Here is a 26323-nt window from a genome sequence, read left to right on the forward strand (position 1 = left end):
AAGGTATTTGCTAAAGCAGCTATCATATAGGATTATACTACATTACTTGTGCACATAAAGTGCATCTAATGTGTAAAAATGGAATCTGTTCAACGCATTGCCCTTACATTTCCAAGGTAGAGGAGTCCATCAAGTTACATTTTGTTTTCTGAATGTGTTTATAACTGGTAAAAATCTTAAATTTAACAAAGGTTGCAAATAAACTGTTGATTTATGCCTGCTAGAGGATTTGATCTCATTTGAGACATTATATTACTCATCTGTCCTAACAAAGAAGGAGTATGTGGAATCAGCATTATAAGATCTATTAATATCCATGGAATTTACTCCCAAATAAATTGGTTTAGGATTGCAGACTGACTTGTTTTGGGTAAGAAACAAAGGCACAAAGCCAATAGACATTAAGACCTGCTCCTGCTAACAGCATGCCTGGGCTCTGACAGCTGCTCTCTTTGTTTTGCTTTGTAGAGCCCTCCCCCCATCCTCATGCTGACCTACATGAACAGCTTTGCATCTTTTCTCTTCTCCAAGCTTTCTCCAAGCAAGAGACCGGGAGCATTCTGGCTCTTATGGCAACTCTGGTAAATGCACAGATAACCCAACATACATCCATTTGAGCCTGTCTGTCAGAACCCGATATGACCATAGATATTGGAGCATTTTAAATGGAAATGCAACAAGAATATATTTTCCTGACCTATCCCAAAATGAAACCCTCTCATCCCAAACCCAAGGCTTAAGTCTAATTAAGCCACAGGGCAGACTCGGCCGGGGCATCAGCCATAATGCACCATTTGAAGGCAGGAAAGACTTGAGTGGGTATGTTGAAGATTCCACTCGAAAAGAGGTGAAAGAATATTCACGAAATCTTAACACCCTGATAGAGAAGACTACGGAGAGAAGGGGGCAGCTGCATCAACCAAAGGATCCGAAGGTGCCAAAGGCACGGAATGTCTTCCCCTTTGGGCAGAGGGAGGCAGCCCATATAAGAGACGGAGATGCGCGGTCCCTTCCCCCCACCCCGCATTGCACGACCGAGGATGCGCCGCCTTCAGCAGGCGAGAGCGGCGCGGGGGGCGGCGGACCACGGCCAGTGCAGTTGACGTCCCCATCCTCCCGGAAAGCAAGCCCGCGCCAAAGTGAGAAGCGCCGCTGGCGAACTCTACCTGCCGTCAGGGTGACGGCTCCATCCTTCCCGATGCGGATGTCCGCCGGGCTCTCCACCCTCCCGGCCGGGGGCTCCTTGCGGCGGAGCCGGGCGCGGAGGGAGCCGCAGCACTGGTAGCAGACGGCCCATGCCTGCTCCTCGTTGATGGGCTGGTTGTAGAGCCCCAGGATCTCCTCCAGGGACAGGGCGTCCCGCACCGCCGCCGCCGCCGCCTGGGGACTGCCGCCGCATCCTTCGCCGGCGTAATCTGCGCGGTTGGAGGGACGGCGGAAAGGCTCGTCGCCCCCCGCAGCTCCGGCGGCGCAAGCCATTCCCTCAGCAGTGCGTGTGGGGCTGCCGCCCGTCTCGCCCTGGCCTGGCCCTCACCACCGCCACCGCCGCCGCCGCCGCTCCTTCTCCTCCGCCTTCATCTTCGCCTCCCAACCCCCTCAGCCGAGCGCGTGAGGCGTCGAGCGCAGCCCAGTCACCGGCAACGAAGCCGCCAGCGGGCAGCCAGTCAGTCACTCGGCGGCGGCGGGGAGGGGAAAGGCTGAAGGGCGGGAGGCGCCGCGTAGCGAAGCAATGGCGTCCCTCCCCCTGGCGCCCCACACCGCCTCCTGGAGGCAGGATATGAGGATGCCAGTGAGGGGGGGGGGACCGCAGGACACGCATCCCGGCTCGCGGCCTCGGTGGTGTCTGCGGGGAAGGGGCCGTTAGGCATCCTCGCCCCGGCCTCCAAGAAGGCAGGATGTGACTCAGGCACCCGCAGTGCTTTCATTCTAACCGTCAGCACTGTGGCCTTCCTAAGAAATCATGCGCAGCGGTCGAGTCAAACGCGTATTTTGCTCGCTGAGGGGTGGGCCTCCAGACGGGCGTAGGGGATTTATACGCAGAAGGCTCAAGTCCAGTGAAAGCAGCTGCCAGAGCAGGGCTGGGGGAGTTTAGCACCTGGGGATGCCTGATAGATGGCTATACACACCTCCCTCCCCCATAAAAGTAATCTGTTCAACAATGAAGCTAGTGTAAAAAAGCATTCAATCTGACAACAGCACAGTCGGAAGGAGGGATGAGCGCCAATTTACTATGATCAAAGTACAATCATAATTTCCTCGTGGTTCAGTCGAGAACTGGAACAGAAAGCAGAGTCCAGCACTAAGCCTGTTATACCCCATTGTCAGAGTATCTTAATCCAACCAGAATGTAACTCTGAAGGGTCTTTAAGATATAGTGTTGGCAGGTCCCTGGGGATGGGTGGGTAGGATTGCCAGATCCAGGCTGGGCAACCCCTGGAGATCTGGGTACAGAGCAAGGGGAGGACAGGGACCTCATCAGAATACAATCAAGTCATTGGAGTTCACCCTCCAAAACATCAATTTTCTCTAGGTGAACCAAACTCTGTAGAATGGAACTGAGTTGAAATTCCAGGGGATCCCCAGGTCTCACCTGGAGGCTGGCATCCCCGTTAAGATATTTTCCCCCCTTGTCAGCACCCCAAGGAAACTTGTGCCTGTGGCTTTTCTGGTTCTAGTTTACAATGGCCAGCTCATAACCATATTTCTAACTGAAGGCAACAAAATCCATTGTAGCCTTGATAAGTTTTGCATGTATTATATTATATATAGGTCTTCAGGCATCTGTTTACTATACGCACACACGCATTTTTGGGTGAAAAATCCATTAAACCTCTATGAGCCAGTTTGGTGTAGTGGTTAGGAGTGCGGACTTCTAATCTGCCGAGCTGGGTTCGATTTTGCACTCCCCCACATGCAGCCAGCTGGGTGACCTTGAGCTCGCCAGAGCGCTGATACTGTTCTGACTGAGCAGTGATATCAGGGCTCTCTCAGCCTCACCTACCTCACAGAGTGTCTATTGTGAGGAGAGGAAAGGGAAGGTGACGGTAAGCCACTTTGAGACTCCTTTGGGTAGAGAAAAGTGGCATATAAGAACCAACTCTTCTTCTATGTACGTATGTATTTATTATTAGACTTTTATCCCGCCACTCCCAGACAAGCTGTCTCGTGGCGGCTCACAATATAATAAAATATAAAACCCCATAACTTACAGTATATAAAGAAACCCACAGCAACTAGATGAAATATACTTTGATACTGGCAATATTTTTTCTACATGAGGATCACATCTCTGGTAGCATTTCTCAAATGGAATCAATTTCCAAATGATTTATTCCAAGACAATACTATTTGCTGAAGAGAAGCTACAACCAACTGTATCTTTCTGATGAGAATGCTATCTCTATGCTCACACTGATAACTACAAATGCAAAGTGGAAATTCCATGGCAAATCAACAGAGAACAGTACCATAATTAGGGATATCAAATGGAAGGCCTGGGGGCTGAATCCGGCCCATCCAGTCAGCAACTGCTAAGGATGGAAATGTGCTGTTTATATTAACCCATGGGGAAATCCTAGCCTTTGCATATGATTAAATGCATTCATTGTGGCTTTTGTGGGTTCCTCAGTAAAAGAATCAATTTCTTTTGTTTGTATATTTTGAATTAAAAACATAGTTAATTGGGGTTGCTTGTGTTTTATATACAGTTTATATCTCTGGTATCTGGTACCTGGCATTATATTTAATGACAAAGTGACATTTATGTCAGGTCCAGCCCTCATAATAAATTAATTTCACACCTGTAAGTAATGAGTTTCTGTTGAAATTCTGCAATATTATACAGATATCTACAACCAAGTCCTGAGTATTAAATAATGTGAATCAAATTAATATGCCACGTGAAAATTGTTCAGTTGTAACATTATCATATACATGCCTGTCAAGACGATGGATTTTTAAAAAGCGATGTACAAATTTCTGGATTTGGGGATAAAACTGCTTAAGCTGGTTGTGTAATGTGAAAATGTTACTCCTCAGCACAACACAGGTCTAAAACATGATATATAAACAGAAACAATAAGCATTATTAGAGGGAAGACTGCCAAAACCTGGATAAGAATGTCATAAAGTAGAGTAAAAAAGAAAAGACAAGTTAGGTACAATATAAAAGTAAATGGATGTACATTCAGTTGTTTAGTACTGAATTAATAAACAACCCTTGGAAAATACTGTCCAAGTTGTTGACTGATAAAAGATGTTCACAATTAAATCTATGTATTAAAAAATAAAATGTTAATTTTGTGCAGTCTCCACAGGAGATATTGAGAATCTACAGTGGAAGCCTAGGAAACAACTACCGTGGGCTGCAGGTCTTGTCACCAGAGCTTGGGCCGAGCCTCTGCCCATCTCCTCTTCACTGAGGGAATGAGGCCACAAGGAAAGCAGTGCAGGAGGGAACATGACAGCTCCTCCCTAATTTATCTTTTTCCCACCACTGTGAAGAGACACTCATTGCCGCCTCCTTCATTCTGCCTTTGTAGCCATGTATGAGAAGTATAGTTAGTATAGTAACATGTTTCTTTCAATGCTTCTGTTGCTGATGCTGAACCCTACAGTGCAGCATGGTAGTTTTTGCAAATGACAAGGACACAAATATTGATTAATAACTTCCTCAAACTTGGGAAATTAAGGTCTCACAGGGCAGCTGGGTATTAGCACAAAGCCAATAGGGGAAAAAATGGAGCTAGAAAAAGTATGAGCGTAGGCTTACGATACCATACATCAACACTTGCTATCCACAACCGATTTATCAGTGCTTATACAACTCTACTCTGGTGATTAGGGTGTTGTCTCAAATATTTCTGAAGTGATTGTATACCATGCAACTCTAAGAATTAAATTTCGTAAGTTGCTACTTGTCCACAATTATAACTCCTAACAGAAAGCATGTGAAGAATTTTGCCCCCCCCCCCAAGAGTTGATTAATTAACACCTTCTGTGACCTACCATGGTGTGCGGAGATAGTCCTGTTTACTATTTTATGACTTGCTCCAAGTGAAAGCTTTCCAAAAAAACAAAAGTGTAGTTTGTTCTTCCAACTTTATTATTGCACTACAATTTAAAATGTTTATTAACAAAGCCTGACATTGTCTTGTCTGGAACTGTAGAAAGTAAAAGATATTTGGACACTAATTTAAACGTTTGCATATCTTTTATAGTGTTTAAAAACCTGTTGCACTGTGATAAATATAATACATTAATTACATATTATACATTTTCTGCCATAATTGTTTAGCACATTCACACAGGCAATATTTAACATTATTGTCATGGTAGCCTTTATCTAATATGAACCATATACTGTATTCTGGAATATTATTTTAACATTGCACACTTGTATAAGCCCTAAATTTATGAATGTGAATAAAATAAGAACTGTCCCACTCAAATCAGTGCTGCTTGCTTCCACACACAGATGTTCAGGACATTCATGAAAGGACAAAAGCTTACAATCAGACCTCAATAGTTCATTTGCTTAACACTAAGCAGAGATTTCAGAATAAAAGTGCAAAAGATTTCTTAGAGTATGCAACGGTACTTGCAAGCAAACATAATCCAAACAGCACATGCAGATTCAGGATACACAAATACTCGGACACGAACTGCCAGCCGTACTTGGTCTCCTCTGCAGGACACTATTTCTTCACAGAATGGAGACCTATTTGAAGACAGAAAACATTAGTAACCACAGACACTTGGTTCTTGGAAGAGCATTACACAGACATGCAAAATAATGGTGTGCATATTTATCACTCCAAGGATGGTTAACAGCCAATTATACAATGTAGCAACCATTGCTACAGAAATTTGAAAAATGTTGACTAATCCCAACCATTCATCACTGTGTATGAAACCATGAGACAGATGTTACTGTACACATATTCTTCATAAATCCCATGATCTCACTGCAACATTTTGTTACATGAATTATAATTGGCAGGTGATGACTACATTGTGTCCACCCAGGATGCTTAATCGTTACCAGCTCTCCATGGACTTCATTTAAAGTGTGGAATCAGATCAGGAATATACAATAAAACTTAATTCCCCATGTAGACCCAAACTTTTAAATTTTGAACTTCATGTTACCGAAGACAGGTAGCAAAGGCTCTCCTTGCATTTCTGTAGACAAAATGAATGGGAAAGCCCTTGAATGTGTGACCGTCTGGCACTGCTCTCCTGACGGCATCTTGAAACTCTTCGTTTCCTGAAGAAACGCCTGTGGTACGCTCAAGTTCATAGGCTGCCAAGGCTGGTGACAAGAGATAGGATAGCTGATCGTCCCAAACTGTTGCTAAACCAAGATCCTAGATGAGAATCCAGATATTGTAATTAAAATCAATGCACTTGTAATGTTGACATTTAATATTCTTGATAATTTCAAGCATGTTTACTTGGTCAAACTCTGTTTGTTAAGCAATAAAAGATAATTATTTTGCTACGTAACAAGTGAGGCAGCAAACTTTTAAAGTCCTGCAGTATAGCCTTATAATTAATGCAGTAAGTACTGATTATTTCTATCTTTAATTTTTGATATCAGCTAACAAAAAATGTGGGATACTTCTTAAACATTACAGTACAAATGAAAGCATGGAAATTTAAGCGAAAGAAGTTTTGCGTTTTGTACCATCTTCATTTGTTCATTTCAGCTATATGAAAGCTACAAAGATGAAAAAGTAAACAAGCTTTAACGTGCTTCTTACTGTTACCTATCACCCCAAATTTAGTTTCTTCTTTGGAGTAGCTCTTTTTCATGTGATAAGTGTGTTGTGTTCTCTTAACTGATTAAAATAGAATTATTCTTGAAACATTTTTTTCCCTACTTCATGATCCTCTCCTTGGGATGCTTTGTGAGAGGATACAAATGTGTATAATACAAATAGATATATTCCTTATCTATTTGGGTATCTATTGAGGCCTGAGAATTTAGAAGAGTTGGTTCTTATATGCTGCTTTTCTCTACCCGAAGGAGTCTCAAAGTGGCTTACAGTCACCGTCCCTTTCTTCTCCCCACAACAGACACCCTGTGACATAAGTGAGGCTGAGAGAGCCCTGAAATTACTGCTTGGTCAGAACAGCTTTATCAGTGCTGTGGCAAGCCCAAGGTCACTCAGCTGGTTGCAGGTGGGGGAGTGCAGAATCGAACCTGGCTCGCCAGATTAGAAGTCCACACTCCTAACCACTACACCAAACCGGCTCTCAAATTAGAAGCACAGACAAAATAGATGTCGGTGCAAAAACATGTAACCACATCAGTGTGATCCACAGAGAATTTATACACAATACGCACTAACCACAAATTGTGATCCACAATGGACAGCAACTATGCCAGGGGTCCCCCTTCTTTTCGGGAACAGGAGATAGAGCAAACCGCAAAGTGGCAAGGAGTGAAGTTTTTGCATAATTAAAAGTAACTCTTCAACATTAAATATCATGCCTTTTAAAACAGACAGATTGATTAAAAGCATTTTCTTGCTTACATAATTTTCAGTCATGCAGCGAAGATCTTTGTGGTGGCAGCTGTTGTCAAAATAATTTTAAAAATACACAGCCAGTCAGATCTCTCCAATGGTCAATCAGAAGGCCCCTTGCGCAAAAGCCCTAGCTGGCTCCACCCACTTTCTAAAAAATGTTTCTTAAAAACATTTAGAAAGAGCACCATTTGGAAAGTACTGCCTGATGTCATGGCACCCTGGGCACCATGTTGAGAACGCAAGCTTTGGACACTTTAAACACAACACTGCACCCCTGGAATCTAAAGGGTACACAAACTCCTTGCCTGAAAAGCCTTTAAAAATGGAGGGAATTAATTTCTTTACATAGCTCATATAATTTCCTATGTATAATTTCATGAACTCTACCACAAGCATTTCTCCAGTGTTACAAAAGGTATTTACAGTAGGGCTTTCTATAGCTGATTCTATAGCTGAGTCAGCTTCAAGAGCGATGCACAGGATTAAGGTGGTTTCCTACTTAAACATAATGATCTTTGTTCATCACCCTGTTCAAAGAACATTTACAAATTCTTTTCTGTTTATAACAGATTACAATGGAAGCCACTAATTACAGCATCACAGCATTTCTTGGGAGGAGGGGATCAAGAGATTAATATAAATGCGATGTGATGAAGCACTTCATGGAAAGTACAGATGTTATGATTTAAGAAGAATTGAGAACACAGCATTTTTTAAAAAGAGGTTTTCTGGTGTTCATGTTCCCATGCTTAAAAATTATTTAATTACACAACAGTCTGAACACATCCTGGCATTTCCAGTTATTAAACTATTTTCACATCTGCTACGCCTGAGGGCAGTACCCACAAAAATAGCTGCCACTCAAATAGGAAATATTCTCAGAGATATTAGTTCTTTATGCTTCTGCCCATTTCTTTTGAACTAATTCACATTTAAATCTACTAGCTACAGCTACATTCAAGGGCAGCCCACTCTTTATAGTATATTCCTGCACAGAATGGATGACTAGTGTTCAAACTCATTTTATTTAAACAGCAATGGGATATGGTAATCAAACTGACTTCCTTAAAAAGAGGCTCTCTTTCAGCTGAATAAAGTTTGGCAAGCTTCAAGAGTTGCTTGATTGATGTAATTAAGTGAAGTATAAAGATTTCAGTGAAATGTTATATTTTGTGCACTGATTAAGTAATCTTTACATATATTTACAATTGTACAAATAAGGTAAGAAACCAAAAACCCACAATGGTCACAGCTCCTCATGTAATGCATGGGGGGGGGGGAATGGAATTAATTATGTGTTACACTGTTAAGAGTGACATAAAGACATATTACTGCAAACTACCCAGAGAATAAACTGTTTTCTTACACTAGTCTATTTAAAAAATTAAGATTTTTATTTTAAAGTGTCAACTTTAACAACAAAACCAAAATACTCTCACTCTATAGTATGAATGAATTCCTGTACCATCTCTTTTCCAAAACATCCTTAAAAATATGATACCCTGATATTGAAATTTTGAATAAAGAACACAGACATTCAGAAAGACATCACCTCAGTGTCATAATGGGAATGGGAGAATTTAGGCTAAAATACAACAAAAATATTAACTAAAAGTACAATCAATATTTACAATTTTTGTGTTTATGGCTGTGTTTTGAACTTGTACTTTTGAGTCACCTTCATCATTTTTAATGGAGAACAAGGTGCTCCTATGGACTTAATATAAATGAAGACTAAATAAAAGGTTGAGTTGGAAACAAGTTGTCTGGAGAATTCAATTTGCAGCTCACTGGCCCTGCACTTTCTCTGAGAAGGTCAGGCAAGGCACACTTATTTTTACAACTCATAATAGCTGAAGCCAAAGACTGACAATACCTTGAATCTTCACCAAATATTGAAAGTCTGTAGTATTGAAGAGGCTGACAACAACCTGCACTTGAAGATAGAAAGAAGTGTACCTTTCTGTGTTCTGCTACCAGTACTCTCAGTTGTAATTCCAGTTCATTGCTTGTTGTTGCAGCATCTATTGAAGAAACACACAGAGGAGGAAAAGGTGGAAGAGCAGTGGTGGCACCTGGAGAACAGACAGATTTGATTGCATCTCCACTCATTGGTTTCCACTTGGATTCATCATGCAGGTCAAAGACACAGACTTCTACTGCCTCAGAAGGCTGGCAGTTTGCCAAAAATTTGTGATGATTGAAGATGCATCCTATTGTTCGATAGGGATACAGAGCCTTGGGTTGCTCAACAGCTGGCGGGTCATCAGGCTTAATAGGAGTGTGGCTGTACCTACAAATTAACCAATAAACTACTATTAGTGCTTAAAATGTTAGTTTAATGTAAGACCCCATTCCTCTGCAAAGCCCTTGAGATTTTCATTCTACAAAAAAATTGGTGCATACGTAATGCTGCTGACTGCTTAGTCATGAACATCTGAAGTGGGCCACAGGAGCACACCTAGAGGACACGCTTTTTGGCAGTTCCCCCTCCCCCCGTGAGTTTACTGAACCAGGTTGACAGCATAATTTGAACATATATTCCCTATTGATTAGCATACCATGCTGCAGGACAGAGGTTATACATGTTGCCTTCTTCTCATGGTTTCTCTGCTCACCTCTATCCACATGATGAAACAGCATTTTAACAAAAACAGTAAAATACGTGATATAAAAATGGCTAATAAAATGTCTTCAGGAAACCTCACAGCCTAGACTGTAAATTTATCCTCAAATTCTATTTACTTACCTATGTCCTGTTAAACTCTCCCAGAATGTGACTGTTCCATCAATCCCGTAAGTCATTACCCATGTATGAGGAACTCCTTTAGCTTTGGTTCCTACACAGATAAAGGCTTCTAGTCCAAATCCCAGTAGAAGACTGCATAGAAGGTTAGCATGATCTTCACAGTCACCCTAATCAGGGTATACAGTAAAGATATAACATGAGTTAATGCAGACAAAGACTGAAATCTTCTCTAGAGAAGTTAACAACCACGCTAGTTTTATATACTGAAAGAACAAAACAGAATACCTGGATAATTTGTTTTAAATTAATTATACCTGGTAACAATTATGTTCATTTAATTGCCACATAATAAAGTTTGGAATAAGCAGATAAAAATCCTGAAGGTTTAATTCTGCAATCCTAAACAGAATTACTCCAGTCTTAAAAACCCACTGATTTCAGTGGTCTTAAGATTAGAATAACTATGCTTATGATTCCCTTGCATCATTTACCTAGAACTGAGTATTTCAAGTTATTACGCAAAAGCCTTACTCTAGAACAGGGGTAGTCAAACTGCGGCCCTCCAGATGTCCATGGACTACAATTCCCAGGAGCCCCTGCCAGCATATTGAAAGTCTGCCAGCATTTGCTGGCAGGGGCTCCTGGGAATTGTAGTCCATGGACATCTGGAGGGCCGCAGTTTGACTACCCCTGCTCTAGAACATATTATGACTCAGATAAGAGTCATACAAAAAGCAGTATGTTGCTTCTTAGATATTTTAGTTACTAAATTTTTAATATTCTTTTGTTAGCTATGTACTTTTTCAAGACCATGAGAGTTCGGACAGCCTGTAACAGGACATTTTGTCTAATATTACCATTTGCAGTATTATGTGGCCTTAAATTATCACTCTTTATAACTATGTACCTTGTTCGTACACAAAAAAGCCAGAAGCGTACACCATTGTTCTTGTTTACCACCTCCTCCACCAATGACAGGGGCTCTTTCATAACCAAGTACGCTAACGAATCTTGCAGCTTGTCTGGGTGTGTCCAACAGTCGACCTGCCCGAAGTGGTCGGATATATGAACATACTGGTCTGCTTATTCCATTTTCATCCTAATGATTAAAAATATACAAATATTAAATTAAGTGGTGTTAACTAGGTCAAAGGTTTCCATTAGCTTTCATAATAACCAGTATCAGAAACAGATTGCTATAGCAAAGTTACTCTGTAATTGTCTTCTCCATTTGTACACAATAGAAAGCAAGAATATTTAGGTGACTACAGCATTTTAAACATTACTAAGTTTCATAGCCACATAATCATAGCCCGTAAATGTTTACATTAGATGGCACAGCTTACTACTTCAGAGAGCAGAGAAGAAAAAATGATGGAGGAGTGGGGAAAAAAAGATTATGTTTCATTCAAACATATATAACCTTTTCCCAATTATACCATCACTAGAATTTAAGCCTGCTGTGGCTGCCAGACAGCGGGCGCTAGAGGAAAGCCTCCTGGGCTCTGTCACCCCAGCAGGTATGGGGGGGGGGGAGAGAGTGGGGGCGGCTTCCCCCAGCCCTGGGAGCAGGGATAGCTATGTGTACAGACCAGAGATGCTAGGAAGGAGAGGGTAGCAAGTGAGCTTGTAGTGTGTCTCCCTTTCCGTCTTCCGGAATCTCCTTTCTGTCTGTGTCTGTCTCGGCGTTGATCTTGCGAAGTCTCCATGCTTCCTGTCTTTGTGTTTGGTTGCCCCCGATCCTTCTACCCAGCCACCTAGCCATGCCTGTATGTCCTATGTGTCTCCCATCCATGGCAATGCGTGCTAAGTGTCGTACTGTCAGTCCTCCTGCCTGTATTTCCCCCTGCGCGGTATCCCCCTCTCTCTCCTGCCTTCCTTTGTATTTTCCTTGCGTGTTCCCTGTCCTTCTGTCGCTGGTGTCTGTCTCTGAATCTCTCACACCACCTGGATCTCTCCATCGGTGTGTGTGTCTAGGTGTGTTCCTGCGATATTTTCTCATATCCTTCCAGGCAGCTTTACTTGTTTGTTTTAAGCCAGTGTTTCTGTCTGGCGTTCTGTCCTGGTGCATGGATATCTCCGTGTGTGTGTCCCCGTCCCCCCCCTCTAGGGGCTGGGCTCGTAGTGGCTTACTGTGTGGGCGGCGGCGAGGCTCTCCTCGGCCCCTTCCCCCGCAGCGGCTGGAGTCATCGGGGTGAGGCTCGGCCCAGGCCCGGGCAGGGTATTCCTCCTCAAAGAACGTGGCGCAGTGGCAGCATGGCCGGGGTTGGCAAGGCCAGGCGGGGCATGTCTGTAAAGTCGAGGGGCCGTCATTGGAGGCGCGGGCAGCACTGTGGGCGGGCGCTGCAGCGGCGGGTAGCTGTGCGGGTCGCTCCCGGGCGTGTGTGGCAGGGCCAGTTGTCACAGAGGAGGTGGCGGCGGCCGGGCGAGGGAGCGACCGGTGACACGTGAGGTTACAGAGGAAATGGTGGCTGGCATGCGGGTGCAGGCAAGGTGGAAGAGGAGTGGATCGGGAGGCGCATCGCGCCTCCCGATTAGGCAATCCAGTGGCAAGGGGCAAATAGTGAGGCGCGCGGCTCGCAATTGGTCCATTGGTGCCAGACTGGCAATTGGAGGGCGCAATTGGATTGGGTCCTCCAATTGTCAGTCCGGAGGAAGGGGCCTATTGGCACCCTTCCTCATCACGGACAGGGCCCACCCTCGGGGCCCTTAGTGAAATATTTAATCCGCTCCGCGGGTTAAAGATATTTTTTCTGCTTTGTGTTGATGTCCTCTCCTTGCTCTTTTTCAGCAAGTAGCAAACACTGCAGCCTTAAACGATGGGCTTAGACTGGACCAACTTTTCTTAGGATTACATGGATAATTCATTATTTCTTTCTTTTTACAAAGTTATTTCTCTTAATAAAAACTTAAGGGCTAGAAATGTTTTATTTTTATAAAACTTTTATAAATGAGCAAATAAAAAGAAATGCAGTCACGTAACTCTAATGAAAAATTTTTCTTCAAGATATATTATTTGTATAGCTAGCAATACAGATTGTTTTTTTCATCCCTATAGACTAGCCTGGGCTGAAAGGGCACGGAGCCATTAACAGAGGGCAGCAGCCCTGAGGAAGTCTGAAAAGGGGGAGAAAGGTAAAGCAGGAATACACAGCTCAGTGCAGGTAGCCAGTTCCCCTCTCCCAGTTTTTAAAAATGGGTCACAATAGATCAAAGCACATTAGCATAACACCTATTCCCTTTTAATTAGTAGGAACTGTTATTAAAGGTAATATCTTTAATGACATAGAGCTGTGGTGCAGCCTGGCAGGGAACACTGCATGCAGTTCCGGTGGCTGGATCTCAAAAAGGATACTGCAGAACTGGAATATTGCAGAACTGGAAATAGTACAAAAGAAGGAAACTGTGATTAAGGGATTGGAACACCTTACTTATGAACAAAAGCTGAAAAGTCTGGGACTTCAGTCTAGGAAAAAAAAAGATGACTAAGGGGGATGTAATGAGGTTTATAAAATTATGCTGAGGGCAGTATGTAGATAGAGAGATGCCCCCTAATAATAGATAAATAAAAAGAAATACTTCTTGGCTCAATGGCTAATGAAATTATAGTGAATATCAGTGACTAATGGCTCCATCAAAGGAAAGGCATTGGCCTCTATGCTATTTCATTGGCCTTAGAGGGCAACTGGTTGGCCATGGTGTGAAACAGGATGCTGGACTAGGTAGATCACTGGTCTGAACCAACAAGGCTATTCTTTTGTTTTTTCAGTGTGGGAGTTTGTTCATCATGTTTGCTATTGAAGGAAGCTATGTGAATTTGTGAACATCTAGTAAGTATATGGCTGGTTAAGTCTATAAGCCTTTAGGTTTTTGTCAATGTGTTATATTTTATATATCAGAATTTGTAAAAATGTTAAAATTAACAAACCTGTGCAAAAATTTTCACCAGTCTTGTGTTGTGAGAAGGCCTTATCTGCAAGTATTCTCTCCACCACTGCTTAGCATATACAAGAAACAAACGTTCTTTTTCTGCTGTTTTCTGCCGTTCTAAAGCAAACTGCAATTCAAAAAGACATGCATCGTGCTTTAATATTCCAAGTTTTAGCTTGATCCCTTGTTGTGTTAAATAAATGCTATCCCATTTCATAGCTAAAAACTGGATTTTCCTCTCAGGGATAAGGTATGGCATGTTTTAAGATCAAGTGCTGCATTTTTGACTCAGCTGTCATGTAGGTGCTTGAATAACTGAAGAGCAGCATTCGTATTTAGACACCGTTGAACTATCATAATAATTCAAACTGTGATAAGAAGATAAAATTACAACTTGACTTACAGAAGTCATAGTATGCCACAACTAAAGGAAAAGAATAGAAGACCGGACACCACTGAACCAGCCCAGCAGATGTCAAATACACCATTGCTGGAACTTGTTTATAAGTAGTGCTGTCCTAAGCAGAATTACATCTTTCTGAAAGCATGGATTTCAATGGTCTTAGAAGGACATAGGTCTTCTGAGGATTGTCTTGCATATATCATGGATTGGGATTCAGGGATCTACTAGAACTGTCCCCCTTCTCTACTATTGTTGATGTCTAGGGTATCAGAGTTGGAGGTATCAGGATGCTATAAAGAGTTACTTTAAAGGAAGCCCCTTTCATATACTACAAAGCAATATCCTCTCATACCCCTTGGGTGTTGGAGGCGATGGAGTTTTGAGCAGAGAGAGCTCCAAACACTAGGAACAGAGGGAATAGGGTGTGCCATGAGTGTTTTAATCATATGGCGACACCTGTCTGATATTAAGGGTGAGGATATCATGTGCTGTCTGTATAGGCTAATAACAAGGTTGGGGAGTGAGGCAGTGGTCATGGTACATGTTTGTACCAATGACATCAGGAAACACAGTCATGTGATACTGAAGGGAAAATGTAGGTTAAAAGCCAGGACCTCTAAGGTAGTCTTTCCGGCATTACCATATACTCCATATGCAGGGCTATCTAGACAGGCACGGATTAGGGGTCTTAGTACGCAGATGAGAAAGTGGTACTGGAAGGAAGGACTTCGTTTCATTGGTACTGAGGAATTTCCTAGGACAAGATGAAACCATACAAAAGATAGGAACTTCATTTGCACCAAAACAAGCAGGTATCAACAATGATAGGAGCTTCATTTGCAGCTAGCAAGATCAAAAAGGTGACTTTTAAACTAGCTCCTGGGGGAAAGCTGACAGGAGGTAGGTAGTCTCCAGCTTGGAATAAGGGATAATGTAATGAACTCTCAGGGAAATATTGGTGGTAGCAGGTTGCAGCTTGAGATAATGAAGCTCTGTGCTAATACTAGAAGCCTCCAAGCCAAGATAAGCCAGAACTCTTGGTGCAACATGACAATTTAGATATAGCAGCTATTTCAGAATATCAATAGTACACTGTTCTTTCTGGAAACAGCAAGGGACATGGTGGGAGCAGGGTTGCTCTGTATACAGAAGTACATAAAATAAACTGGACTACAACAGATGAATAAATTCCCCCCTCAGAATTGCTATGGATGGAGATACTGCCCCCTAATGGTTAGTTTAAAGTAGTATGTGTGCTATCATTCCCTGATCAAAACCAAGATGTTGAGATGGAGTTGAAAATAAAGGATGAGTAAAGTGGAACATAATGTAAAGCTGGATAACTTCAATGGTTATCCAACAAGGTTCCTAGATGCCATAAATAACTGCATTGGATCATCTGGTCACTGAGCTGACTGGAGGTGCATCAACTCTGGACTTGGAGCAAGATGCAGATGTGGTTGCACTGAAGGGGACCAGTGACCTAGTATTAAGTTCAGTATTTAGGTCAATGGAGAGTTATCTCCAGCATCACATAACTTCCAAAGATGGTCAGACTAGCCCCTGGAGAGACCCAGCTTTGAATCTCAACTCTGCCATTGAAGTTTGCAGGGTGACCTCAGGCCAATCATACACTCTTAGCCTAGCTTACCTCACAGAGTTGTTGTGAGAATAAAATGAATCAGAGTTGGAAGGGGCCATACAGGCCATCTAGTCCAACCCCCTGCTCAACGCAGGATCAGCCCTAAGCATCCTAAAGCATCCAAGAAAAGTGTATATCCAACCTTTGCTTGAAGACTGCCAGTGAGGGAGAGCTCACCACCTCCTTAGGCACCCTATTCCACTGCTGAACTACTCTGACTGTGAAATTTTTTTTTCCTGATATCTAGCTTATATTGTTGTACTTGTAGTCTAAACCCATTACTGCGTGCCCTTTCCTCTGCAGCCAATGGGAACAGCATCCTTCCCTCCTCCAAGTGGCAACCTTTCAAATACTTCAAGAGGGCTATCATGTCCCCTCTCAACCTCCTTTTCTCCAGGCTGAACATTCCCAAGTCCCTCAACCTATCTTCATAGGGCCTAGTCTCTTGGCCCAAGATCATTCTCGTCACTCTCCTCTGTATCCTTTCAATTTTATCTACGTCCTTCTTGAAGTGAGGCATCCAGAACTGCACATAGTACTCCAGGTGTGGTCTGACCAGTGCCGTATACAATGGGAATATGACATCTTGTGATTTTGATGTGATGCCCCTGTTGATACAGCCCAAAATGGCTTTTGCCTTCTTTACCGCTAAATCACAGTGCCTGCTCATGTTTAGTTTACAATCCACAAGTACCCCAAGGTCTCGTTCACACACAGTTACCTAGAAGCGTATCCCCCATCCAGTAGGCATGCTTTTCATTTTTCTGACCCAGATGCAGAACTTTACACTTATCTTTATTAAATTGCATCTTGTTCTCATTTGCCCATTTTTCCATTGTGTTCAGATCTCGTTGAACTCTGTATCTATCTTTTGGAGTATTTTGGAAATGGAGAGGAAGTGGAGAGGAGAATATTGTAAGCCTCCTTAGATCCCCCATTGAGGAGAAATGTGAAGTATGAATAAAGTGAAGACATTTTTTCAAAAACGAGGGGACTGGTCAAAAGGATGTTGACAGGGAGGATTAAGAGAGTTGCATCCCTCCAAGATGCCTGGAAAATATTTAAAACTACACCAACTGAAGCCCAGATAGAAAGTATACCCCAAAGAAGACCACCATATCTAAAAGGATACTTTTGTGGTTAACAATCCAAATCAATGAAGCCATCCTCTTATATGTAACACCTTCCTACTATGTGAGTAATCTGGCCACATCCAATGGTTTCTTTATGCTACGGAAACAAAGTAAAGCATCTTCCATTGAAGAATTCAGCTTTGTAGAAAGGAGTAATTGAATCCAATCAGATATGACTTGTTATGTGAATGCTGTCTTTACAATCACAGAGCTGGAGGGAACAAGTACAGGAGAGCCCCGGTGTAGGTTCCTTTACATGTTAGGTTCTAATGTGACCTAATGCAAGTCATATTGTGTTGCAAGAAGATTGGAACCAAATGTCCTGGACCTATAGAAAGAGTACTATGTGACTGAATTGGCCTGAAAAGGACAGAGTCATTGCCTCTTAATGCTGTGGAGGCATTGTTGATACCTACTTGTTGATACCTGCACATTTCTCCCAAAAAGCTGATAATAGTGTCATGTGGCAGCTAGCACAGAGGACAGACAGCATCCTTTTAGCCCTAGTCTCAGTTGCTTGATCAACAAGTGTATGTAATTAAAAATTGGAGAGGAGAAAAAAAAAACAAGTGTATGTAATAAAAAGCATTAGTGTCCTATAAAGCTACACCCCTTACTCCAGAATTAAACACATACAATGGCTCAGGCGGCCAGCTTGGTGAGATGGTTAAGATCGGTGGCTTCTAATCGGGTGAGCCAGATTTGATTCCCTGATCCTCCACATGCAGCCAGCTGGTTGACCTTGGGCTAGTCACAGTCCTGTTAGAACTGTACTCACACAGCAATCATGTTAGAGCTCTCAGCCCCACCTACCACACAGGGGGTCTGTTGTGTAAACTTCTCTAAGACTTCTTCTGGTAATGAAAAGTGGGATATAAAAAACAACTTTTATTGTTCCTACCCAAGTCAGACATATTAATCAGAGGCTAAAGCAATAGAATTGAGATGGAAGAACTAGATTCACAGTGGGTCATCACAGTTCATGCAGTAATCATGCTTTTATGCAGGGGAAAAGGTAAGGATTTAATTAGGGAGAGACCATTACTAATTTAAAATAGCGTAAGTTCCCACAAAAGTTTACGTGGCACTTTAGCAGCAAAATAATGAAGCAAAAATCTATCCCTAGAATGCATAAAATGTTAGTTTTCCAGACCAAATATGCCATGCAGAAGCTACAGCAATATCTCCTTACACCATTTTTCACATGAAAAGAGGCCGGAAATTATTTCAGTAAAGTATTAATGATAGATTACGGCACATAAATTCTAAATTACTGCCCAATTTGGAATACTGATCTGAATTGCATTAGCACTAATGTTATCTAAATTTAGACTTACTTGAGTATTAACTATTTCCTGAGAAAGAGTCTTATTTAGCTTTGGGTACATTTCAAGTTTGATGTCAAGTACTCCAACAGAAACCTTTGATTCTGTACCTTTGGATCAAAATATATGGCTTGATCAGAAAACAAAGATTTTATTAGGTCAGACAGAACATGCAAAAGGATATGTATATATATTCTTCATATTTAAAGATGTTTTGGAAATACAGTCTCTCTTTCCAAGAGTTTTCTTTTGCAGACCTTGAGCCAAAGACAGGAAATCCTCCCTCCCTCCTACAGAACTTATACTACAACAGCTGTCCCCAACCCCCGGTCCGTGGATCAGTTGGTACTGGGCCGCGGCTCCTCCTCATTCTCTTCCCCAGCTGCTGCCTCAGGGGCTGCCCGGCCACTCTGCCGCCAGCTCACCTTTGGTGCTCTCTGGCGGCTGCCATGGCTGGGGCTCCCCCTCGGCGTGGCACTGTGCAGCTGCTGTTGGCAGTGCCTCCCCAGTGGCCGGTGGGAAGTCAGGGGCACCGGTGGGAAAGCAAGTGGAGCAGGGGCTCAGGTGGCGAAGTCCCTCAGCAAAAGACTACCCACCCCCGGGCCTCAGTTAAATTGTCAAGCGTTGACCAGTCCCCAGTGATAAAAAGGTTGGGGACCACTGCACTACAATATGTAAGGTTATCATAAAATACTAGTGTAATATTCATTTGTCATATTGTGATTGCTACCTTCATCTAGTTTTGTTGATTCAATAAAACAAGTTCATGTAAACATGCAAGACCCACTTCAAAACAGAACCATGTTTCTACAAATTACTAAAAAGAGTTAATAAATGAAAAATGACCATTCATGCAATATATTTTGCTTGTTTCAGACTGGAGTTCCCATGATCAATGAATATCCTGCTAGCTCTGAAGACAACACATTGTTGCTGAACTGCTAAGGAATCCTCCATGATTTACAACAGCAACAACAAACTGATGCTTTGATTAGGTTCATGACTGTTAATTCTGATTCTCTGTAAAGAATTCAAATGCCATGCTTGATACCATTTGCAACAGATTTCCTTCAGTTCTGGATGGTAGGTGTCAGATTCCATACACTGTGCTTTTAGATATTTAATATCAGAAGAGGCAGCATCCTTCCACAGAGAAAAGTGATCAACAGCCGAGAACAATTTTGATGCCCCTAAGATTGTTATTTGTATCAGGTAAGTTCATATTTTATGGTCAGCTACCTATATGTCTATCTCTGACCAGAATGCAGAAAAACAAAAATCTCAACAACAGGATTAAGCACAGGGAACAGCATTTTTCTACAAATGCAAAAGAACCCATATGTTTGCAGAATATGAAAAGTTTAATTAAAAAAAACACATATCTACACTAACTGATACTTTATATTACTGAAATTCAACTCACCTACACCAAGAAGTTCAACAGCAACTGTTGTTACCCTGTTTTCTGCACTAAGGACAGACCGCCATTCCAAGAAATAGGATGCTACTAATGTGGTCTCACCAGATGTATCTGTCTTGATCAAAACCATATGTACTGGATCACATATTGATAGCATAGTAGTTGCATCCACCATTTTACTTCCCTCACCTGTTAATGGTACATCAACACAAATTTAACAAGAAATTTACTAATAGTTTCCCCAGTATTATCACTGCATATTTGTAGAAATTGTTATTAGGTTTGATCTTACCTCCCATGTCATGTAAAGGATGCTTGCACCAAAAGAAAGTTCACCTATGAGCAGTGGTCCCCAATGTGTGCCCACTGATACCATTCCTGGTGCCCAGCAGGGCTTCCGGCTGACTACTGAACATCTGATTGACTGCAGATTTTAAAAATCATTGTTGCTTCAGCAACAGTTGCTACCAACACACAAGAATCTCCACTGTGTGACAAAAATTAGGATTTGCATAGGAAAGGAAATATTTTATTAAAATATCATTTTATTAAAATATTTTATTAAAATAACATTTTATTAAAATATTTTATTAAAATATTTTCATTTTAAAAGGTATTATGTTGTGTTAAAACAATTTTTATTATTATATTATATTTATATACTGCCCTGAGGCTCATTTTGCCTGAAATGTTGAATATTTACTATGACAATTATACATATTATCGCTACTTACTATTTTTGTGGCTGGCTATGCCTCCTGTGGCAGCCAACTTGTCTATATGCTCAAAAGGGGTCTATATGCTCAAAAAAGGTTGGGGTTGTCAATTCTTAGAAGATGGTAAGAAGCCAAGGATTCTACATAGTCCACCATAAAGCTTGCAGCCACTCATCAGCACACAACCTTCCACATTGTTTTATTTACATCTATTTATTCACTTCCATTCCTCCCTCACCCCCACCATGGGGACCCAAAGTGGCTTACATAATTACAAAATGCAAATAAAGGAAGACATGATCTGCTATGTGACTCTTTGCTGGAAGGAGAAGCAGCCATGAATTGGGAAAATTAAGCAAAAGCATGTACATTCCCAGAATGGATATGGGAGAACACAAGCAATTTGAGGAGTTCATGCAAATACTCTCCCCTTACCCAAAACCCAAGGTTCAGATTTTTAGAACACCTCACAGCAGACAAAACTGGATCCTGCTGCACTTTGATACCTTTAAGTTGAATTAGAGGTGATGGTGTTGGGGATATACTGTCAATGCTTAATTTTGTGTTTCTGCCAGCATTAGGCTTTTTGTTTTTGCTTATTATTTGGTTATACCTGCTTATTTTGATGACTTCATAATTTATTTCACTGAATATTGAGAATGTAACTGTTATTTTGTTATAAACTTTTGCAAATCTTTGCTGAAAATCAGGACATAATTGGTTAAAAAAAATAGAATGCATTGTAACCAATCAAAACATATAGGCTTACCTAGACTATCTTTGTATACTTCGAGCAGAAAACCATCACTGAAATCAGGTTCACAGGCACATGGAACAGGTTTAGAACGAAAGCGCTGATTTCGAAAATGTAAGCAGAGAGTAAAAGTGGAACAAATTTGACCGTGCAAAGGCTCGGGTTCCTGCAAATGTTCCAGAAAAGCTTTTCCACTCAAAACCTGAAGGTACAGATATCTTCGTGTTGGATCAATATTAGCTGTGAAATGCAACAATAAATATGAAAGTCTCAAGTAATGTAGCTAAAAAACACTAACATCTTTGAAATATATTGGATTGGATCCAGCAGAAGAGTTTCTCTTATTCTGTCTTTCCCTCTTCTAGGGAGCCTCCCTGAGGATAAGGAGAGCAAAACATGCCACCAGACAAATAGCTGCAGCAACAAGAGGAAACAGCCTTCCTCTTCCTCACAGCTGATGCCATCCCATGCAATGAAGACAGAAAGGCAGTTTTATCCTGTTCTCCCTCTCATCCACGCAGCACCTGCCCTGTGACAAATGCTGCCTATGAGGCTCTCCTGATCATCACAGATGAGTTCTGAGATCAATACAGGCTGCTTCAGAACAGAAAAGTAGGAAGAGATCCACTCTGTCCTTCTATGAACTCTTCCACTGGATCCAATCCATGGAGGGAAAAACTTCAGTCCAAATTCAAAGCATGAGTTAAGAATATTTAATACTTTATTCTAAATTGATAGCAATGCAGATTCAAGAGGGTAGCAGTAAGCAACACAGTCCATGTCAAATTCTTACAAAATATGTGGTAGAACAACAACTGTATTTACCTCAGATTATATGGGGAAAAACACACTACAGGATCCTCACTTCATTTAAAACTAACTTTATTATGAATGCAGACCTCATGTATATCAGAGGAAACATTAAAGCAGTTTTATAGTACTCAAATTTTAAATATCTAAATACTTTAAATCACTACAATAAATTGCTGAAAATAACATATAGACATACTCTTTTTTAGCACAGGTGGCTGTCGATCAACAAAATGTGTAGAAGGTTTCGGGGTTGAAGTAACTTCTCTGTCATGCATATCCTAGAATTAGATTATAATTTAGGACACCTTGAAGTAAAATTCTTTTACACATTTTTGTTAACTAGACCAGCTGTTCCTAACCCCCGGTCCGGCGACCGGTATCAGTCCATGGATCAGTCATTACTGGGCCGCGGCTCCTTCTCAGCCTGCTCCCTGGCTGTTGCCTCGGGGGCTGCCCTGCCACTCTGCCGCCGACTCATGGTGCTCTCCAGTGGCTGCCATGGCTGGGACTCCCCCTCGGCGTGGCAGCAACCCCCAGTGGGCGGCAGGAAGTCAGGGGCGCTGGTGTGAAACCAAGGGAAGCAGGGGCTCAGGCGTCCCTTGGCAAAAGACTACCCCCCCGGGGTAGTCAAGCATTGACCTGTCCCCGGTGATAAAAAGGTTAGGGACCACTGAACTAGACAACACTTCCTTGTCTGTCAAAATACCTCCCCAAGGGCTACTTTTCATGCAGACCCATAGTCACTAGAGGGCTCTAGATGCACTGTAGGCTCATATACACGAAACAGCCGTAAGACTTCTACGGGTCAGAAGCTCTTTAACAGTGAAATCCTAAAATGTTTCCAGGACGTAAACCGCACTGAGGAGGATTCTGCCCATATTTGACTTGGACTGCTCTCTAAGCATCCATTACCCTACTAGTAGTTTAATAGAGTATCTAAAACATATTCATTTCTATATAGTACTACTCATGTAAATCTGTATCACAAAAAACAAGTACAAGTAACTATATGACCTTTATATTATGCCAAAAATACTGTTTATCATATCAAAAAAGTTGCAGTACAACCCTATGTAGGTTGTACTTCTTCACTAATAGAAAATCGACTAGCGAGACTATACAAGATCTGTTAATTGTTTTGAGCATACACTCACAGTCATGAAATTCAGTTCTTTCACAACATCATCAATTATTCCTCGCCGTATTAGGGCTTTCATCAAATCTTCTTCAGACAACTGTTGATGTTGAGGTGCTAGTTCTTCACGTATTGTTTCAGCAAGAACTTCTCGGATTCTGCTGTGGACATCCATCTACACAGAAATGCTTCTGTTAACGTGTTAGGTTCATGTCTGGAAGGGCATTCTGACATACACAATCCAATCACATGCATATTTACTTAGAAGTAAGTCCCATTTTATTCAGTGGCTCTTATTCCTACATAACTATATCTTGATTGTAGCCTTAGCTTGGTGGCATCAAGGGGGAAAAAAGCCCTACATATTATGATCCCATAACATCCATGAGGATGATTTCTCAAACTAATGTGATTCCATGAGCAATAAAGATATATTCATTTAGAAGTAAAACAAACATACTACAGATACAGACACTGTTTCCATAATAAACATTTTCAGAGGATATGGTTTTCTCACAGGGAATATAGCATTTCATTTCCAGAATGCAGTTCTCATTTTCTGTTAGCTACAAATACTTACGTTTCAGAGCAGCCATTTGGGACTTTTATGGGCTCAAAAAAATAAACTATTGAAATACAGCATTACAGTGCCCCAAATTTGTAACTAGAAAATCAAGCTACTCCGTCTTTCTTGCAGCAATACAAGCAAGTCCACTCACTTCTAAATTCAATCTACAGTAACCTGTTGGCACTAAGTAATATAGTATTTGCTTCCTTCTCCAAAAGAAGTCTTTCTCTGAAATGGGGATAGGAAGCAGCTTATATTGTCTCCTTTACTGCATTTTATTCTCATAACAACTGTTAGACTACCAGGGTCCCCAAGTAAGCTTCCATGGCAGCATGGGGATTCAAAACTGGGTCAATAAGATCCAAATCTAACACAGCCACTACATTTCACTGGGTCTCAACACTCAATGTTAACTAGCAGCAACTGAACAACACTGCATGAGTGTTGTTGTTCAGCATACTTTTTCTCTTAGAAATCATTGCTATGTTGTTCTCACCTGATTCCCCCTCCCCACACAAATGGCTGCTAATAAAGGAGGACCCAAAAAAAAAGGAGGACCAAGATCTAACTTTCATTGCTGTGAGATCTTACAATCTTATATTCTAATAGTGAATAGTGATAGTGAAGTGTGACCCACATCTGCAGATAACTACATCTGTACAAAACTAAAACTTAGACAAACAAACTTGGAAGTTTAAATCCTCCCAACAATAACTTACTTCCAGCATCTGTTCCAGGTCCACATGGCATGCCTCATTTGTACCTAACTTGGTGTAGTAGCTAAGAGCCAGCTTGGTGTAGCGGTTAAGAGCGACAACCTATAATCTGGGAACCAGTTTGATTTCCCACTCTTCCACTTACAGCCAGCTGAGTGACCTTGAGCCAGTCATAGTTCCCCCAGCCTCACCTACCTCACAGGGTGTCTGTTGCAGGGAGAGGAAAGGCAGGTGATTGTAAGCTGTTTTGAGACTTCTTCAGGTAGCAAAAAGTGGGTACAAAAAACTGCTTGTCATCTCAATGCAGTGGTTAGTATACTAGTCTTCATAGTGTAAGTTCTGGAGACTGGCTTTTGTTTTGTTTTCTTATTCAAGGAACAGGGATTATTGCATATGGATACCACTTTTACTGCCAGTCAGACTCTATCAAGAAGATGCATGGCATCCCATCTGTTACTTGAGCACCTTTCTCCTGTACACTATGGGAGGGAGGCATTTAAGCCACATGATTCATGCTGGGTCTATTGCTCAATATAAGCCAATTGCTAGGCCTTCCCTCTCTGTCCTCTGGCAACTTGTCTTTGTATAAGTATGTGTGTGTCGGTGTGTTTTGGGGGAAGAGTAGTGTTGATCATATTAGGATGTCATTAGTTACCATTACCTAATTGTTGGTTGTTATGGGCTGCAGTTGGGCAGGTTGTTTATTCCCCCTACAGAAAGTTCACAGGGATCCAACCAGCCCTACTTATATTACTTTGTTAGCTAGCCACCACTATCACAGCAGCCCTCAAGACTGGGTTTCTTGACTCCATAAATCAGATCATGCATACAAATATAGTAGAAAACATTTGTAATTTATATTACACTTATCTACTAACATAAGAAACAGCAACTTTCCCAGTTCCTTTGGGCTGAGGGACTACATCATTGTTTCAGAATACACCAGATCAAAGTTCAGGATATAAAAAGTTGTACATTTATCGCCTTTATAAGAATTGTTTCCCTTTTTCAATAAAGTAGCTACCTAAATAGGATTTACTTTCCAAATATCTGCATACCGCAACTTAGGCACCATGTGCATCGTTTTCCACTTTCGGACCCAACCTCTGACAATATGCTAGGATGCTTTAATTCTGCGGGGCTTGACCAAAGGCTCCTCCCCAGCAGCGCTCTGTTCTCACCTTGGTCAGCTGCTGATGGATGATCTGCTTCAGCTCAGAAGCTTTCTCTGGAGGCAGCGACATAGCGCGGGGCCTGGGACTGGCCTTGCTGAAGCGCAAATTACAGGGGGGCTCCCCGCAAAAGGGCAGATGCCTGCCTTCCCATCCGGACGCCGATGTTTATCCGCCTCCCGCTCAGTCACCCGCTCGCTAGCTTTTCCCGAGCTCTCATTGGCTCCGCCGCCAACCAACCAGCAGCTGGTCCACGGCCGGCCACTAGGCGTCCCGCTCAACCGCCTCTCGAATCGGTTTAGGCCCCCAAGG

General features: G+C 41.9%; 2 protein-coding genes and 1 long non-coding RNA gene across 13 annotated transcripts in view; 1 reads left to right on the plus strand and 2 right to left on the minus strand.

Annotated features, from left to right (window-relative positions):
- The window catches only part of SPIRE1 (spire type actin nucleation factor 1), a 105355-nt gene extending 103549 nt beyond the window's left edge, over nucleotides 1-1806 (minus strand). Inside the window, exon 1 of one of the 4 annotated variants that reach the window (XM_077352802.1) lies at nucleotides 1167-1806. In XM_077352802.1, coding sequence (XP_077208917.1) covers nucleotides 1167-1479 — 313 coding nt within the window. In that variant the 5' untranslated portion in view covers nucleotides 1480-1806. The remainder of the gene's footprint in view (nucleotides 1-1166) is intronic. The other 3 variants (XM_077352804.1, XM_077352805.1, XM_077352806.1) reach the window with 3 other exon arrangements.
- On the plus strand, nucleotides 1563-22610 carry LOC143844945 (uncharacterized). 6 transcript variants are annotated; one of them, XR_013234203.1, is made up of 8 exons: nucleotides 1563-1663; nucleotides 4317-4559; nucleotides 9557-9674; nucleotides 13343-13448; nucleotides 14054-14114; nucleotides 19594-19800; nucleotides 21651-21815; nucleotides 21973-22610. It is a non-coding gene; the product is annotated as an uncharacterized LOC143844945 (long non-coding RNA). The 6 variants fall into 6 exon arrangements; XR_013234200.1 differs by having other exon boundaries at nucleotides 13343-13419; XR_013234202.1 differs by having other exon boundaries at nucleotides 1617-1663; nucleotides 4308-4559; nucleotides 13343-13419.
- On the minus strand, nucleotides 5087-26239 carry CEP76 (centrosomal protein 76). Of its 3 annotated transcripts, none has more exons than XM_077352809.1 (12): nucleotides 26021-26239; nucleotides 23575-23730; nucleotides 22617-22698; nucleotides 21623-21847; nucleotides 20141-20248; nucleotides 18730-18827; nucleotides 14213-14341; nucleotides 11192-11383; nucleotides 10285-10451; nucleotides 9495-9828; nucleotides 6151-6368; nucleotides 5087-5719 (listed from the first exon to the last, which is right to left on the minus strand). In XM_077352809.1, exons 1-12 carry the CDS (start codon nucleotides 26081-26083, stop codon nucleotides 5581-5583), a joined length of 1911 nt encoding a protein of 636 aa, XP_077208924.1. In that variant the 5' UTR covers nucleotides 26084-26239; the 3' UTR covers nucleotides 5087-5580. The 3 variants fall into 3 exon arrangements, with proteins under 3 accessions (XP_077208924.1, XP_077208923.1, XP_077208925.1); XM_077352808.1 differs by having other exon boundaries at nucleotides 20141-20326; XM_077352810.1 differs by lacking the exon at nucleotides 14213-14341 and having other exon boundaries at nucleotides 20141-20326.
- Between the last annotated feature and the right edge of the window lie 84 nt (nucleotides 26240-26323).

Source organism: Paroedura picta, chromosome 9 (assembly GCF_049243985.1).
Source record: "Paroedura picta isolate Pp20150507F chromosome 9, Ppicta_v3.0, whole genome shotgun sequence".
NCBI lineage: Eukaryota > Metazoa > Chordata > Lepidosauria > Squamata > Gekkonidae > Paroedura > Paroedura picta.